At 41.0% G+C, this 17,018-nt stretch overlaps 1 protein-coding gene and 2 long non-coding RNA genes across 4 annotated transcripts; all 3 read left to right on the top strand.

The window, feature by feature from the left end:
* Window positions 1-634: 634 nt before the first annotated feature.
* Window positions 635-4,591, top strand: LOC139406080 (brain acid soluble protein 1-like). Of its 2 annotated transcripts, XM_071148547.1 has the most exons (5): window positions 635-747; window positions 1,184-1,405; window positions 2,128-2,182; window positions 2,370-2,481; window positions 3,105-4,591. In XM_071148547.1, exons 1-5 carry the CDS (start codon window positions 742-744, stop codon window positions 3,460-3,462), a joined length of 753 nt encoding a protein of 250 aa, XP_071004648.1. In that variant the 5' UTR covers window positions 635-741; the 3' UTR covers window positions 3,463-4,591. The 2 variants fall into 2 exon arrangements, with proteins under 2 accessions (XP_071004648.1, XP_071004647.1); XM_071148546.1 differs by lacking the exon at window positions 635-747 and having other exon boundaries at window positions 838-1,405.
* A 1,778-nt stretch (window positions 4,592-6,369) lies between these two features.
* On the top strand, window positions 6,370-7,140 carry LOC139406079 (uncharacterized). Its single transcript, XR_011633934.1, has 2 exons — window positions 6,370-6,482; window positions 6,919-7,140. It is a non-coding gene; the product is annotated as an uncharacterized lncRNA (long non-coding RNA).
* Window positions 7,141-7,874: 734 nt separating this feature from the next.
* On the top strand, window positions 7,875-10,887 carry LOC139406078 (uncharacterized). The gene is made up of 3 exons (XR_011633933.1): window positions 7,875-7,932; window positions 8,125-8,236; window positions 8,843-10,887. It is a non-coding gene; the product is annotated as an uncharacterized lncRNA (long non-coding RNA).
* The last annotated feature ends 6,131 nt before the right edge of the window (window positions 10,888-17,018 follow it).

Below are 17,018 nucleotides of genomic sequence, written 5' to 3'. Positions count from 1 at the left end.
ATGAATGTTTCCCCTTTTTTTGTAATAAACACGATTTGCAGTGTTCTATTTGTGACACTCGTTTGTGTAAGGGTTGATAGTCAATAGGCTCGGTGCTGTATGTTATATATTAAACTAATAATGTAGTGATTGAAGCAAGACTGGATGTACAAGGATCGAGGACACTGATACTCTGTATGTTATTGTATTGATGACCTTTTGAACACTGTCATTCTGTAGCAGCTTGCAAAGTCACTGTCTTTTGTTGTAACTCCGTACAAACCTCCCAGGCTGATGTTGACGGAACATTGGTGCTGTGAGACTGGAATATTAGGGCCTACTTGGAGAAGGCGAGTTAGACATTTTTCTTGGCTTCTGTGTGAGAGGTGTCTCCCTGTTTGCAAACTTGTATTGAACCGAAGTGATTTATGATTGACTATATCCGTGACTGCTCTGCTCTTTTGTTCACCTGAAATCCTTTCTTACACCTTAGCCACTTGATTAGACCCATCCTACCTGTCGGAACTGTCAAACCGGTTATGCCATAATCCTAACCAACCACACAACCAGATAAAGGGAGGTGGGGAGTGGTAGGAGGTGGTGCTAGAGAGTTGGACAAGACATCCTCTTCATTCTTTACACAGATTTTGAGGATTGAGGTGTTTTTTGTGATCTTTAACAGTGCTTTCAATTTGGATTGCGAAGCATCTTTTGAACTAAGAAAACTAGAGGCAACCCAGGAAGAAGAATACAGGACCAGGAATGACAGTAAGAATCAGATTTACTGTAGATTAAAGGAAGAGGAACAAAATGATATGCAAAGAAGTTCATAGATTTGCTTCAGGCTTCATGCTGTAGGTTATCGGAGGACTATGGTAACAAACGAGCCATAGAAACGCACTCATACAACCACACATTATCATTGACTCAGTGAATAAGGTAAACCGTTTAATAGTCACTGTGCTCTCTGCCACACAACAATAATATTGTAAAGACATAGGTGATATATAGATATACATACAGTATATACACATAAAAGTCTAGCAGACACACATACATTCACACAGGGACAAATACATAGACTTAAAGAACATAAAGAACCAACACCCACACAAACTCTGAGGCAGCCATGAGGGTTGTATTGGTGATAGGAGGCCTAACTATCCTGGTCTCTATGGGCCTGGCCCTGATCGTCTTTGGCCAGCCCCTGACAGAAGCCAAGCTGACCTTGCAGAACCTGCATCTGGATCAGATGCAACAGGCGCGCGTCAACCAACTCAAGGAGAAGCAGTGGGTGGAAAACCTGCTGAAGGGGCAGTTAGACTCGAAGAAGAAGAATGTGGAGGAGATGGAGGCAGAGGTGAAGAAATTGACCGAAGAGGAGGGGAAGAAGAAGACTGAGGTCGAGGCCTGCCAGGCAGACAAGGTGAGAGACAGATCATTACTGTTCTATAAATACTAGACAGACCTGGGTTAAATACTGAACATATAGACCATTGGTGTACTATAAAGACTAGACCAGGACTGCCCAACCCTCTTCATGGAGATCTACCATCCTGTTCATTTTCAGTCCAACTCTTACCTAACATACCTGATTCAGCTAGATAAGTTATTGGTGAGCAGCTAAAAGTAAAATCAGGTGTGCTAAATTAGGTTTGGAGCGAAAATCTGGAGGACAGTAGCTCTCCAGGTACAGGGCTGCCCTTCACTAGACAGACCTGGGTCGAATACTGAACATACAGGTATGTCAAATAATGGAGCTGTTCATGATTTCGTTTTCCTGGTACAATGGATCCAATGGAATAGTCCCAAAAGTGCAACCCCCAAGCATTGAACAGTGATGACAATGGCTTTGGGCTGTGTAGCTTGGAACAGGGTGCACTAAACCAGAGCAATCAAAAAAAGCAATTGAAAGTATTTAACATTTGACCCAGGTTGGTGTATGGTGCTTGTCAACCCACTGGGCATACACTGACTGAATCAACATTTTTTCCCACGTAATTTCAATGAAATGATGTTGAACAAATGTGGAATAAAAGTTGAATTGACATCTGTGCACAGATTTTTAGTATGTACAGCAAACAGTTGGCGTGAATGTTATTTTTCCCCTTTACCTATATTTGTGTTCTCTCTCACTTGGCCACAAAGAAACAAAAGGAGGAAGTACTTGCACCCATACAGAAGGAGCAGAGTGATATTGAAGGTATGTGAGTCTTTTCTAGTAGAGTTGTTATTCTTGTAGCCACATGTGCCACAAGGTGGTGAAATTTGGTAACATGTCAGCCACTGTAACGTAGTGCATCACTCTCTCTGGGTGCATTTCTGAAGAGGCTTCCCTTTGCTTCTCTTCTCTGCTCTTCTGATCTCCTCTCCTTGTCTGTTCTCCTCAGCGACGTTCAAAACTGAAAAGGAGGCTTGGACTGGGGAGATCACCACACTCAAACAGCAGTTGGAGCAGAGGAGCAAAGTGTGTGGTTTTGTAAAGGACTCAACAGATACAGCGTAAGTAGCAGATTTGTATTACCTTGGGGGAAAAAAATAGGTATATTTTATTTTGTATTTAACCTTTATTCAACCAGGTAGGCCAGTTGAGAACAAGTTCTCATTTACAACTGCGACTTGGCCAAGAAAAAGCAAAGCAGAGTGACACAAACAACAACCCAGAGTTACACATGGAATAAACAAGCGTACAGTCAATAACACAATAGAAAAAATGACTATACACAGTGTGTGCAAATGGCGTGAGGAGGTAAGGCAATGAATAGGCCATAGTAGCAAAATAATTACAATTTAGCAAATTAACACTGGAGTGATAGATGTGCAGATGATGATGTGCAAGTAGAAATACTGATGTGCAAAACAGCAGAAAAGTAAATAAAAATAATATGGGGATGAGGTAGGTAGATTGCATGGGCAATTTACAGATGGGCTATGTACAGCTGCAGCAGATCGGTTAGCTGCTCAGATAGCTGATGTTTAAAGTTAGTGAGCGAAATATAAGTCTCAACTTCAGTAATTTTTGGAATTCATTCCAGTCAAAAATAGAACTGTACAAGTCTACTCACAACACAGGTGAAACATCAAACAAAGTTCATGATGATAATAAAACCTCTTGTTTTCTCCAGGAAATTATGTCCACCCAAAGAAGGAGCAGCAAAAGCTGAAGCGGCCCCTGCAAAAGCTGAAGCGGCCCCTGCAAAAGCTGAAGCGGCCCCTGCAGAAGCTGAAGCGGCCCCTGTAAAAGCTGAAGCGGCCCCTGTAAAAGCTGAAGCGGCCCCTGTAAAAGCTGAAGCGGCCCCTGTAAAAGCTGAAGCGGCCCCTGTAAAAGCTGAAGCGGCCCCTGTAAAAGCTGAAGCGGCCCCTGTAAAAGCTGAAGAGGCCACTGTACAAGGTGAACCTGCATCTGTAAAAGCTGACGCAGCCGCTGTTAAAGCTGAAGAGGTCCCTGCACAAGCTGAAGCCGACCCTGCTCCAAAGCAGTAAAAGGCTCAAATTTCTCTCAGAATAACATTAATGGTGCGTAGTCATTCATTCATGATGCACAGTCATATTTATGTTGTTTGTTTGTGGGTAATCTTGGCAACCCAGAAACGAAAATCTCATTTAAAAAAATACCTTTTATGTCATTTAGTCTGTCCACCAGAGATTAGGTTGTGGGCATTGTCAATGTGTCATTTTGGCACACTTCTAGAGGCCTAAGAAACATTTCCAAACTGGCAGTAACTACAGTGCAAAAGCGACCGAAATTACATTTTTATTTATTTAATTTCACCTTTATTTAACCAGATAAGCTAGTTGAGAACAAGTTCTCATTTGCAACTGCGACCTGGCCAAGATAAAGCATAGCAGTTTGACACGTATGAAAACACTCAAACCAAATTTAAGGTTTCAGATGAGCTGTCATTCCAATTTGTCCCTTACACATTATAAATTAATGACGCACTATAACCAACCACATTGGACTTAAATTGGTACAGCATTCTCACTCACGGATGCAACAAATAGAGCCTCTTACAAGGCACGCCTCAAAATATGTTAATGAGACAAACACCAATTCCATGCACCCATTAGTGGTCAAAAGTTTTTGGCGGTCCAAAGATACGGTGACATTATGCATCACAATAGTAATTATATGTCTGTTGTAAACTGCTGTTTTTTAATACTGTAGATATGGATAACATGGGTTAGGCCTATCAAAACATGCACCACCTACACACGCAGCAGCGAGAATTGCATTGAATCTAAATATACATTTTAAATAATTTACCACCCGTGAGAGCCGGGTACCACCAGTATAATATACTGTAGGCTATATCACATAATAGACCCAGTGGATACTAAATAGGATGCCGTTCAATGCAACAACATCATATTTTTTTTTTACAGGGCGGGTTTAGATTGTCGTCACCTGCGATAGGTATTGTCATTTTCAGAATGCAGTTGGGTCGCTCCTGCTCATTAACCTTACAGTAGGGTAGTAATGTCGTTATGACTCACAGACATTCTTCAAAGGATAATCCACCCAGGACCACTAATTATTATGAATAACAGTGTTAAACAGTGTTTAAAAAAAAACACTAATAGGATATGTGACAATAATGTTTTTTTTTTGTGAACAAATGTTTCACGTTGTCATTATAACGAGGTTGGTAGCAACATATGAAAATCGCTGCAAAACCCGCAATGCTATCGCTGGACTCGCTAGCTAGCTAAGTAGCTAGCTAGCAAACGTAGCTACACACAATACTACCAAAGCCAATATCAGCATGTGAAGTATCACATGGCGCATTACGAGATGGTACTTAAAGAAGAAACTGATGAATAATTTGGTACACTGTTTAGATTGAGCACATCTAAGCGAAATATATGTTGTCATGACGATATCCACGGATGGATGTGTTCTAGACAAGTGTGCCCATACCATCTTTTGGCTGGTTTGGCGATCGGTAGTGCAGGTAATTGTTTTAAAACCGGTATGAAATGTGATAGTGTGTTATCTCCAGTGACAGAACCATGTATGACTCGTTCCTTTATGATTTCCTGACTTCGCAGACTGATCACTTAGAAGTTAAATCATGGAGAATTGTTATATTTTCCCCACTAATAGAACATAGGCTTTCACCAAATTGACAGGGATTTCATAATTTTTATTTCTGGGGGTGGATTAACCCATTAAGAATAGCTCACACTAAATTAATGAAACAGACAGGAAGCATGTCTTCCTCAACCTTCTGGCCAGAAGCCCAGCTAGCCATCTACTATGCCACACAAAAACATGCTCAAGTGGCAGAGTCGATATCCACCCTTATAAACCACGGTCGTTACAATATGAAAAGAGGGCAAAATTACATACCTTAATGACATCTCTCTAACCATGTGGCCTATGTAAATACATAGACAAAATGGAAGGGTAGAATACCCAATGGAATATTGAAGAACACTGGTTTGGAATAAGAAGATGTGTATTTGCAGTGGAGAACCACTTGTGATTTACCTCCTTGTTGCTGCTACTTTGTTTCACTGTTTCATAAAATGTAAAGTTTTGAGAGTGTATAAACAGCATATAGTTTATATCAGTACAATACTTGGACTGAAATAGGCACCGTTAATCATTTTGGGTGCAGGTATAGAAAATTTGAGGTGCCAGTACTCAGCTCTAGTGAGCTTCTGCCCAAGTCAAGCACTTGTTTATATACAGCATATATATGCAAATAAACATTTATGATCATTCTTTTTGGAAGATAAAATACATTGAGATGAATGTTTCCCCTTTTTTTGTAATAAACACGATTTGCAGTGTTCTATTTGTGACACTCGTTTGTGTAAGGGTTGATAGTCAATAGGCTCGGTGCTGTATGTTATATATTAAACTAATAATGTAGTGATTGAAGCAAGACTGGATGTACAAGGATCGAGGACACTGATACTCTGTATGTTATTGTATTGATGACCTTTTGAACACTGTCATTCTGTAGCAGCTTGCAAAGTCACTGTCTTTTGTTGTAACTCCGTACAAACCTCCCAGGCTGATGTTGACGGAACATTGGTGCTGTGAGACTGGAATATTAGGGCCTACTTGGAGAAGGCGAGTTAGACATTTTTCTTGGCTTCTGTGTGAGAGGTGTCTCCCTGTTTGCAAACTTGTATTGAACCGAAGTGATTTATGATTGACTATATCTGTGACTGCTCTGCTCTTTTGTTCACCTGAAATCCTTTCTTACACCTTAGCCACTTGATTAGACCCATCCTACCTGTCGGAACTGTCAAACCGGTTATGCCATAATCCTAACCAACCACACAACCAGATAAAGGGAGGTGGGGAGTGGTAGGAGGTGGTGCTAGAGAGTTGGACAAGACATCCTCTTCATTCTTTACACAGATTTTGAGGATTGAGGTGTTTTTTGTGATCTTTAACAGTGCTTTCAATTTGGATTGCGAAGCATCTTTTGAACTAAGAAAACTAGAGGCAACCCAGGAAGAAGAATACAGGACCAGGAATGACAGTAAGAATCAGATTTACTGTAGATTAAAGGAAGAGGAACAAAATGATATGCAAAGAAGTTCATAGATTTGCTTCAGGCTTCATGCTGTAGGTTATCGGAGGACTATGGTAACAAACGAGCCATAGAAACGCACTCATACAACCACACATTATCATTGACTCAGTGAATAAGGTAAACCGTTTAATAGTCACTGTGCTCTCTGCCACACAACAATAATATTGTAAAGACATAGGTGATATATAGATATACATACAGTATATACACATAAAAGTCTAGCAGACACACATACATTCACACAGGGACAAATACATAGACTTAAAGAACATAAAGAACCAACACCCACACAAACTCTGAGGCAGCCATGAGGGTTGTATTGGTGATAGGAGGCCTAACTATCCTGGTCTCTATGGGCCTGGCCCTGATCGTCTTTGGCCAGCCCCTGACAGAAGCCAAGCTGACCTTGCAGAACCTGCATCTGGATCAGATGCAACAGGCGCGCGTCAACCAACTCAAGGAGAAGCAGTGGGTGGAAAACCTGCTGAAGGGGCAGTTAGACTCGAAGAAGAAGAATGTGGAGGAGATGGAGGCAGAGGTGAAGAAATTGACCGAAGAGGAGGGGAAGAAGAAGACTGAGGTCGAGGCCTGCCAGGCAGACAAGGTGAGAGACAGATCATTACTGTTCTATACATACTAAACAGACCTGGGTTAAATACTGAACATATAGACCATTGGTGTACTATAAAGACTAGACCAGGACTGCCCAACCCTCTTCATGGAGATCTACCATCCTGTTCATTTTCAGTCCAACCCTTACCTAACATACCTGATTCAGCTAGATAAGTTATTGGTGAGCAGCTAAAAGTAAAATCAGGTGTGCTAAATTAGGTTTGGAGCGAAAATCTGGAGGACAGTAGCTCTCCAGGTACAGGGCTGCCCTTCACTAGACAGACCTGGGTCGATTACTGAACATACAGGTATGTCAAATAATGGAGCTGTTCTTGATTTCGTTTTCCTGGTACAATGGATCCAATGGAATAGTCCCATAAGTGACAATGGCTTTGGGCTGTGTAGCTTGGAACAGGGTGCACTAAACCAGAGCAATCAAAAAAAGCAATTGAAAGTATTTAACATTTGACCCAGGTTGGTGTGTGGTGCTTGTCAACCCCCTGGACACACACTGACTGAATCAACATTTTTTCCACGTCATTTCAATGAAATGATGTTGAACAAATGTGGAATAAACGTTGAATTGACATCTGTGCGCAGTGGAATGTGCTGAGTAGAAGGATTTGAAGGACTCGGATAAGGATTCTTAGTATGTACAGCAAACAGTAGGCGTGAATGTTATTTTTCCCCTTTACCTATATTTGTGTTCTCTCTCACTTTGGTACAAAGAAACAAAAGGAGGAAGTACTTGCACCCATACAGAAGGAGCAGAGTGATATTGAAGGTATGTGAGTCTTTTCTAGTAGAGTTGTTATTCTTGTAGCCACATGTGCCACAAGGTGGTGAAATTTGGTAACATGTCAGCCACTGTAATGTAGTGCATCACTCTCTCTGGGTGCATTTCTGAAGAGGCTTCCCTTTGCTTCTCTTCTCTGCTCTTCTCTTCTGATCTCCTCTCCTTGTCTGTTCTCCTCAGCGACGTTCAAAACTGAAAAGGAGGCTTGGACTGGGGAGATTACCACACTCGAACAGCAATTGGAGCAGAGGAGCAAAGTGTGTGGTTTTGTAAAGGACTCAACAGATACAGCGTAAGTAGCAGATTTGTATTACCTTGGGGGGGGAATTTTTTTAATTTTTTATTTAAACTTTTTTCAACCAGGTAGGCCAGTTGAGAACAATTTCTCATTTACAACTGTGACTTGGCCAAGAAAAAGCAAAGCAGAGCGACACAAACAACAACCCAGAGTTACACATGGAATAAACAAGCGTACAGTCAATAACACAAAAGAAAATATATATACAGTGCGTGCAAATGGCGTGAGGAGGTGAGGCAATGAATAGGCCATAGTAGCGAAATAATTACAATTTAGCAAATTAACACTGGAGTGATAGATGTGCAGATGATGATGTGCAAGTAGAAATACTGATGTGCAAAACAGCAGAAAAGTAAATATAAACAATATGGGAATGAGGTAGGTAGATTGCATGGATTATTTACAGATGGGCTATGTACAGCTGCAGCAGATCGGTTAGCTGCTCAGATAGTTTAAAGTTAGTGAGGGAAATATAAGTCTCCAGCTTCAGTGAATTTTGCAATTTGTTCCAGTCAAAAATAAAACTGGAAGTCTACTCACAGCACTGGTGAAACATCCAACAAAGTTCATGATGATAATAAAACCTCTTGTTTTCTCCAGGAAATTATGTCCACCCAAAGAAGGAGCAGCAAAAGCTGAAACGGCCCCTGTACAAGGTCAACCTGCCTCGGCAAAAGCTGAAGCGGCCCCTGTACAAGGTCAACCTGCCTCGGCAAAAGCTGAAGCGGCCCCTGTACAAGGTGAACCTGCCTCTGCAAAAGCTGAAGCGGCCCCTGTTAAACCTGAAGTGGCCCCTGTTAAACCTGAAGCGGCCCTTGTTAAACCTGAAGTGGCCCCTGCTCCAAAGTAGTAAATGTCTCAAATTTCTCTCAGAATAACATTAATGGTGTGTAGTCATTCATTCATGATGCGCACTCATATTTATGTTTTTTTTTTGTGGGTAATCTTGTGGGTAATCTTGGCAACCCCATGTAAATTACACCATTTATGTTATGTAGTCTGTACACAAGAGATTAGGCTGTGGGCATTGTCAATGTGTCAGTTTGGCACACTATGTAGCCTAAAGTAATTAGGTGCTGTTCGTTTTTAAAAACTATGAATATCTCATCAGTTTTTAAATAAATGTTTTTTGTTTTTCATTTACATTTTTATAAAGCCTTTTAGTTAGGCACAGAAAACATGGAAAGAGAAACCACTGCCTTTCCCTGTTGATGGTTCGTGTGATGAAGAGGGTGGAACTCCTATCAAACCTGCACAGTTCAATACCAATATAACTTAGACCATTAAAGCTTTAATACAGCTTACCTTATCATCACCATTTTACCACTGCCAGGGTAAAACATAATATTGTAACGCTGTTGGGTGTAATCTGCCAGGGTAAAATGGAGCCGGCTGGTGGACGAGTAATATGTAAACGTAGGGTGACAGTGAGCCACCAGCAAAATAACCATAGATGAGATGTTGACAATGGCTTATTAATAGGCATAAATAAATAGTATTTCTATGATTGCAGTCCTCAAAGATTGAATTGCAATGAATCAGATTCAGGCGCAGTGTTTTGTGCTTTGGAATGTTCATTATTCCTGGGATACCATGCTGTCACCATGTAAATTATATAAAAACATTTATAAAACGGGTTGTTTGGATCCTGGATGCTGACTGGTTGATAGAAGGGAGTTATAGCACAACAATCCCCGCATTCACCGGGTAATGCCTGTTAACAGTTCAATTTGATTTATTAATGCGCATCCACTATCCACTAGCCTGGCTGACGCGACTCACGGTACCACACAGCAAGGAAGAGCTGTGACTCACTGGTCTGGAAAGGAGGCTGTTTATTAATGCAATATTCACTCTGAAATTGAGCAGATGGATTGATTGGTTGAGACCTCTCCTTGTTTGGATTTGAAAATCCAACATTTGTAATGGAAGGGGGCGGCACTCAGGGGCTTTGTGTGGCTGTGCCTGTAGGTGTTTGAGTGAGATAACATCAAAACAGCCTTTCCAGACTCTCAAGTCAGGAGGACTTCGAGTTTGGTATCAGCCAGACTACTGTCCCACAACCCAGCCAGTCAATTTATATTATAGCCTTAACATCATCTCCCCCGTTAAAAAGTATCTAAACAATTTCCCCCCATGCTACTAGGTTAGCATTTAGTTTGCAACAGTTAGGGTTTGTCTAAACCTTGCTGTCTGCGTTTCTGACCTGTGGAAGGTTTATTGCGATCACCTCCGTGCCATGCATATGAACGTGAAGTGACTGACAGTTTCTCTGAGCCAGACAAATTCATTTATCAGGATCATTATAATGGATATATCCAAAGAAATGGCAAAAGAAACAAACAAATGTAAAACCAAGGAAAGTACTCATAGTTACTGTCATTTCAGCTGCTTTCTTTAGATGGCTAGAGCAAAGGAGAAGTACAGTAGCTAGCCTGGAGCTACATGCCAATGATTTGTTTAGCATAGCAATCATTGCAAAAAATAATGGATAGAATGAACGACCAGCCCATTTAGCTAACAACTTAAGACCTCATAATTATTTTAAAAATGTTTGCATTTTATCGCACCTACAGTATGTTTTTTATGATCATAGGACGTTTCCCACTAAATACACCCACACTCCTATTCAAATAGTCATCTCTACTACTCAGCTGTCGTTGCTGACTTGCTTGAGGAAATGCAGTAGATATTTACTGAAGTGGGAATGAGATATTGGACTTTGATCCATCACTGACAACGATGTGCTTGAAGTATTTCCATCACAGTAATGATGATGCACTGGGTACTCTGATCATGATGTGTAATCAATTAATGTCGCGTTTTTTCAGTTTGCTTTACTTCTTTGTCCATAAGCTTCTGATTGAGGCTTATAGGACTTCAGAAACATTTATACTTTTTAAAACTTAAAAAAAACCTTTTTGTTATTCTTACTTTTTCAAGAACTGTCTGTTCAAAAACATATTGAAAAATCGTTTTGAGTTTTGGAATGGCATCATATTTCATGGCCATTCTGTAGTACTTATCATGGAGATGGTCAAAAACAAACTACTGTCTCACAGGTTGATAGGGAGAGGCTGTGCCTCATTTCACAATGCCATTACTAACAAAATAAAATCTAAGATGGTAAAAGAGAATTTCCATATTCTATTTCCTTAGAACGATAACCAGGAAGCTTTGTCTCAATCCGGTTTAGTATACCACACACACGGATGTGTGCTCACACAAACAAAAACACACATTTGTACCATTTTTACCTGGCTCACATTTTTGCGCACCAGTTAAAAGCAAGGAATTGGAAGGATGTACAAAGAGCTATTAGAGTATTGATAGGGAGAGTAAACAGAGTACGTCAGTGGACATGGAAAAGTAATTTACAGTACACAGCAATCAGTATATATCATCTGTTAGTGAGAATCAAAATATGACCATTATTTTAAGCATGGTATATAACGGAAGATCACAGCCTTTAAGTGGAATGCTATTCTATGGAGTGTGACGTCACATGGGCCTACAGCTCTTGTTTCAGAGAGCCAGGCTGCCTTCCATTACTACTTAGTTAGTGTGACACAGAGTCACTGTAGAGGAGCCAAACACCTGGTCAACATGCCAGACTGAAGGCCCATTAATGATCAACCTGACACTTCGATTGGTCAGTAGGGACCACACATAAATAGAGAGTTATAATTGATGAACAACTGTGTTCAGGTCAAATTCAATTGTGATATGTATTATTCATTTCCTTATTCATTATCTGTGTCATTGATATTCTTGTAATGGATTAATTTATTGAACAATGTTTGTTAAATATGATAAGATCATAGAAATGTAGTTTCTTGCTGTGAGGCTAATCACCACTCTCAAAGCAACTGTTGTACTCTATTTTTGATGGTCTAACATAGACATAGTATTCAACATAGACATTGTATTCAACATAGACATTGTATTCAACATAGACATAGTATTTAACATAGACATTGTATTCAACATAGACATTGTATTCAACATAGACATTGTATTCAACATAGACATTGTATTCACCATCGACATTGTATTCAACATAGACATTGTATTCAACATAGACATTGTATTCAACATAGACATTGTATTCAACATAGACATTGTATTCACCATAGACATTGTATTCAACATAGACATTGTATTCAACATAGGCATTGTATTCACCATAGGCATTGTGTTCAACATAGACATATTATTTAAGTATAATGACTAAGAATAGGGCCTTTCTCTTCCATGAAGTATCCATCATCTGGTTCTGGCAAGACCTCAAAGATGTGTGACTCATAAACCACAGTTGGAACTGCCGCTTGACATACTGTAGATGGGGCTAAACAATGCAGGATGAGGTGGTGCAAAGGGTTCACAGGAAAGTGAATACGGCTTGAGGCAGACGAGGAAGCCAACAGTGTCCTTATAAACTAGGATTTTCTTTATAAAAGAAACACGTGTGATTGGTTTTGATATAGTGTAGGAGAATTTCAAAGACACTACTTTGGGACATACAGTGGGGAGAACACGTATTTGATACACTGCTGATTTTGCAGGTTTTCCTACTTACAAAGCATGTAGAGGTCTGTCATTTTTATCATAGGTACACTTCAACTGTGAGAGACGGAATCTAAAACAAAAATCCAGAAAATCACATTGTATGATTTTTAAGTAATTAATTTGCATTTTATTGCATGACATAAGTATTTGATCACCTACCAACCAGTAAGAATTCCGTCTCTCACAGACCTGTTAGTTTTTCTTTAAGAAGCCCTCCTGTTCTCCACTCATTACCTGTATTAACTGCACCTGTTTGAACTCGTTACCTGTATAAAAGACACCTGTCCACACACTCAATCAAACAGACTCCAACCTCTCCACAATGGTCAAGACCAGGGAGCTGTGTAAGGACATCAGGGATAAAATTGTAGACCTGCACAAGGCTGGGATGGGCTACAGGACAATAGGCAAGCAGTTTCGTGAGAAGGCAACAACTGTTGGCGCAATTATTAGAAAATGGAAGAAATTCAGGTGACGGTCAATCACCCTCGGTCTGGGGCTCCATGCGAGATCTCACCTTGTGGGGCATCAATGATCATGAGGAAGGTGAGGAATCAGCACAGAACTACATGGCAGGACCTGGTCAATGACCTGAAGAGAGCTGGGACCACAGTCTCAAAGAAAACCATTAGTAACACACTACGCCGTCATGGATTAAAATCCTGCAGCGCACGTAAGGTCCCCCTGCTCAAGTCAGCGCATGTCCAGGCCCGTCTGAAGTTTGCCAATGACCATCTGGATGATCCAGAGGAGGAATGGGAGAAGGTCATGTGGTCTGATGAGACTAAAATTTAGCTTTTTGGTCTAAACTACACTCACCGTGTTTGGAGGAAGAAGAAGGATGAGTACAACCCCAAGAACACCATCCCAACCGTGAAGCATGGAGGTGGAAACATCATTCTTTGGGGATGCTTTTCTGCAAAGGGGACAGGACGACTGCACCGTATTGAGCGGAGGATGGATGGGGCCATGTATCACGAGATCTTGGCCAACAACCTCCTTCCCCCTGTAAGAGCATTGAAGATGGGTCGTGGCTGGGTCTTCCAGCATGACAATGACCCGAAACACACAGCCAGGGCAACTAAGGAGTGGCTCCGTAAGAAGCATCTCAAGGTCCTGGAGTGGCCTAGCCAGTCTCCAGACCTGAACCCAATAGAAAATCTTTGGAGGGAGCTGAAAGTCCGTATTGCCCAGCGACAGTCCAGAAACCTGAAGGATCTGGAGAAGGTCTGTATGGAGGAGTGGGCCAAAATCCCTGCTGCAGTGTGTGCAATCCTGGTCAAGAACTACAGGAAACGTATGATCTCTGTAATTGCAAACAAAGGTTTCTGTACCAAATATTAAGTTCTGCTTTTCTGACATATCAAATACTTATGTCATGCAATAAAATGCAAATTAATTACTTCAAAATCATACAATGTGATTTTCTGGATTTTTGTTTTCTCTCACAGTTGAAGTGTACCTATGATAAAAATGACAGACCTCTACATGCTTTGTAAGTAGGAAAACCTGCAAAATCGGAATTGTATCAAATACTTGTGTTCTCCCCACTGTACATATTCTTTGTATTAGATTAGAATAACATTGTTGTGGTGAATTTCTTTCCTTAAAGTGTTCACACAGTGAGAACAAGGGACAACCTGGTCTCAGAGCATCTGTACGCAAACCTGAGACACTCCACTCAGCGTGACGTGCCACACCACGCCTCGCATGGTATGTATTAATTTGTGGATGTCCATCACCTATTTCATATGATATGTTACAAATTACAATTCATATTATATGTTATGGATTTGCAAAATGTCCAATATGTTACGAATTTGCAAAACGTCCAATATGTTATGAATTCTAGCTAGGTGGCTAACGTTAGCTAGGCTAGCGGTTAGGGTTAAGGTTAGGGTTAAGTTTAGGAGTTAGGTTAAGAGTTAAGGTTAGGGTTAGTTAAAACGGTTAACTCTTTCTGTGTAGTGCATTTGTTGATCTTGGCTAGTTTAATGTTGCGCCAGGTAGCCTAGCGGTTAGGAATGTTGGGCCTGTAACTGAAAGCTTGCTGGTTTAAATCCCCAAGCTGACTACGTGAAACATCTGTTGGTGCCCTTGAGCAAGGCACTTAACCCTAATTGCTCCAGGGTTGCTGTCAATAATCTCTGACCCCACTCTCTGAGCACGTGCCAGGGGGTGGGATGTGCAAAAACACATTGTCAATTCACACATGCACTTGTACATTTTTCTAAATAGTGAGAACGCTTGGGAGCTGGCGATGTTGAAAACGTTATCTTTAGACGTTGTACTTTTCTTAAATGTAGTTTTGTAATTGACTTAAATAGAACGTTAAGGCCCTCTCCGCCTTGGGGGAAACAAACCATGGTCACCTTGGTTACCCCATTGGCTCACAGCAAAACTTGTTCTTCTGCTTGTTAACACAGACTGAGTCTATAGTAAAGAGGTCAATGAACTCGACCCAAACAATGGAAATGCCATGGAATCGCAGGGGAGGGAAAGATGCCGTGAGGGAAAGATCCACCTGTGGAAAGATCCCGAATCTCCTCATTGCACCCCAGCAAAATGTGCCTACATATACGCTATTGTTTATGTGTATTTCACACTATGTTGAGGTAAAGATCAGATGTATTGCAGTTAAAAAATACTTTGACTACCATCACTGATTTCCTTATGCTAGCTATACTACCAGCTAATACGAACTCGCATTTAGCAGTCACTTCTTCTAAACCTGAAAAGGAACAACTTCTAAATGTTATGCAGTGAAAACAGACAAATATATAAAATTGTACTCTAGTAACCACATTGTGGGACTGTTACAATACATCAATCATGACGGATTTGATAAATATCCACTTTATTAGATCAGATTTGTTGAATGTGAGCCAATACTGCTCTCCCCACGGTTTGCATTGACCTATTTCTTCTTCTTCTTCTTTACAATGACGGGTAGGCCGTTAGCCGTCATTGTAAATAAGAATTTGTTCTTAACTGACTTGGCTAGTTAAATAAAGGTTAAATAAAAGTAAATAAATACAAATTCTTGTTTGTTTGGGTTTAACAGCAGTTGGCATCCAATATTGATGGTGCACTACCACCCCCAACTGGACTGGAGTATAAATCCATTAGACTTTGTGAAACAAAAAGGAAAAAAAGAATCCCTGCCAACTCATTAAGAACCCACCATCCCATTCCCCTATTTTGACTCTATCTGATTCTACACCAGGGAGACGACCTGGGAGCCCGGGACACTACCATTCAACACACCCTTGTAACTCTTCTGCAATAAAATATCGTAAACCCAAGTACTTCTCTGCAGCTGCCACCACAACACCTATTTTCTATGATGGCAGGGAACACTAAAAAGCCAACCTTACTGAAGCACATTGCATTCGGCAGGTAGCCTAGTGGTTAGAGCATTTGACCAGTAACCAATAGGTTGTTGGATTGAATCCTCAAGCTGTCAAGATAAAAATCTGTCGCTCTGCCCCTGAGCAAGGCAGTTAACCCACTGTTTCCTGGGCACCGAAGACATGGATGTTGATTAAGGCAGCCCCCCATACATCTCTGATTCAGAGAGATTCAGGGTTAAATCCCCCTTTCCCAATTCACTCTGTACTTGTGAAAAGTCTACTACTCACCGGGAGCCTCTTAGGATCCATCACCCACCTTCCTCTACTTTCTTCACTGCCTCGGCATACGACACCTTCTGTACAACTCTGACCCTGGCAACCTCAACTTGCTTCTCTCACATTGAATACTTCTGATCCCCAGCAACATGGGCACCCCTACTTCAGTTGATCCACCTCCACCCAGTAATCACTCCTTTCCTTTCTCCACCCTGTTCCTGAAAGCAAAACAAGTAAGAGCTCCTGTCCCCATTCACGTGGCGTGGAGCGCCCGCTCCCTCTGGGCGGAAGAAACACAAAAAATCATCACAAGTCCACTTCTGGTTACCTTTACTGATTCAAAAATGTTACTGCTACTGGACCACATTTGTCTTTATCATGACCATCGGTGCGAGGCTGGAGCCTGCCACTTCAGGTAATTCCTCCTCACTCTCTTCCAATTCACCTCCAGAGCTACTGGAGTGCAGCTCATTCTGTTTGTACTGGACGGCAATCTTCCTTTCTAACTTTTAAATGATAAGTTTCGAGAAGCATAGCCTGTTCAGTGTTGTATTTAACATCCTAAATCATGCAATTAT

The sequence above is a fragment of the Oncorhynchus clarkii genome, chromosome 3 (genome assembly GCF_045791955.1).
Source record: "Oncorhynchus clarkii lewisi isolate Uvic-CL-2024 chromosome 3, UVic_Ocla_1.0, whole genome shotgun sequence".
NCBI lineage: Eukaryota > Metazoa > Chordata > Actinopteri > Salmoniformes > Salmonidae > Oncorhynchus > Oncorhynchus clarkii.
The sequence above is the reverse complement of the archived record's forward strand: the minus strand, read 5'-3'. Positions and strand labels throughout refer to the sequence as shown.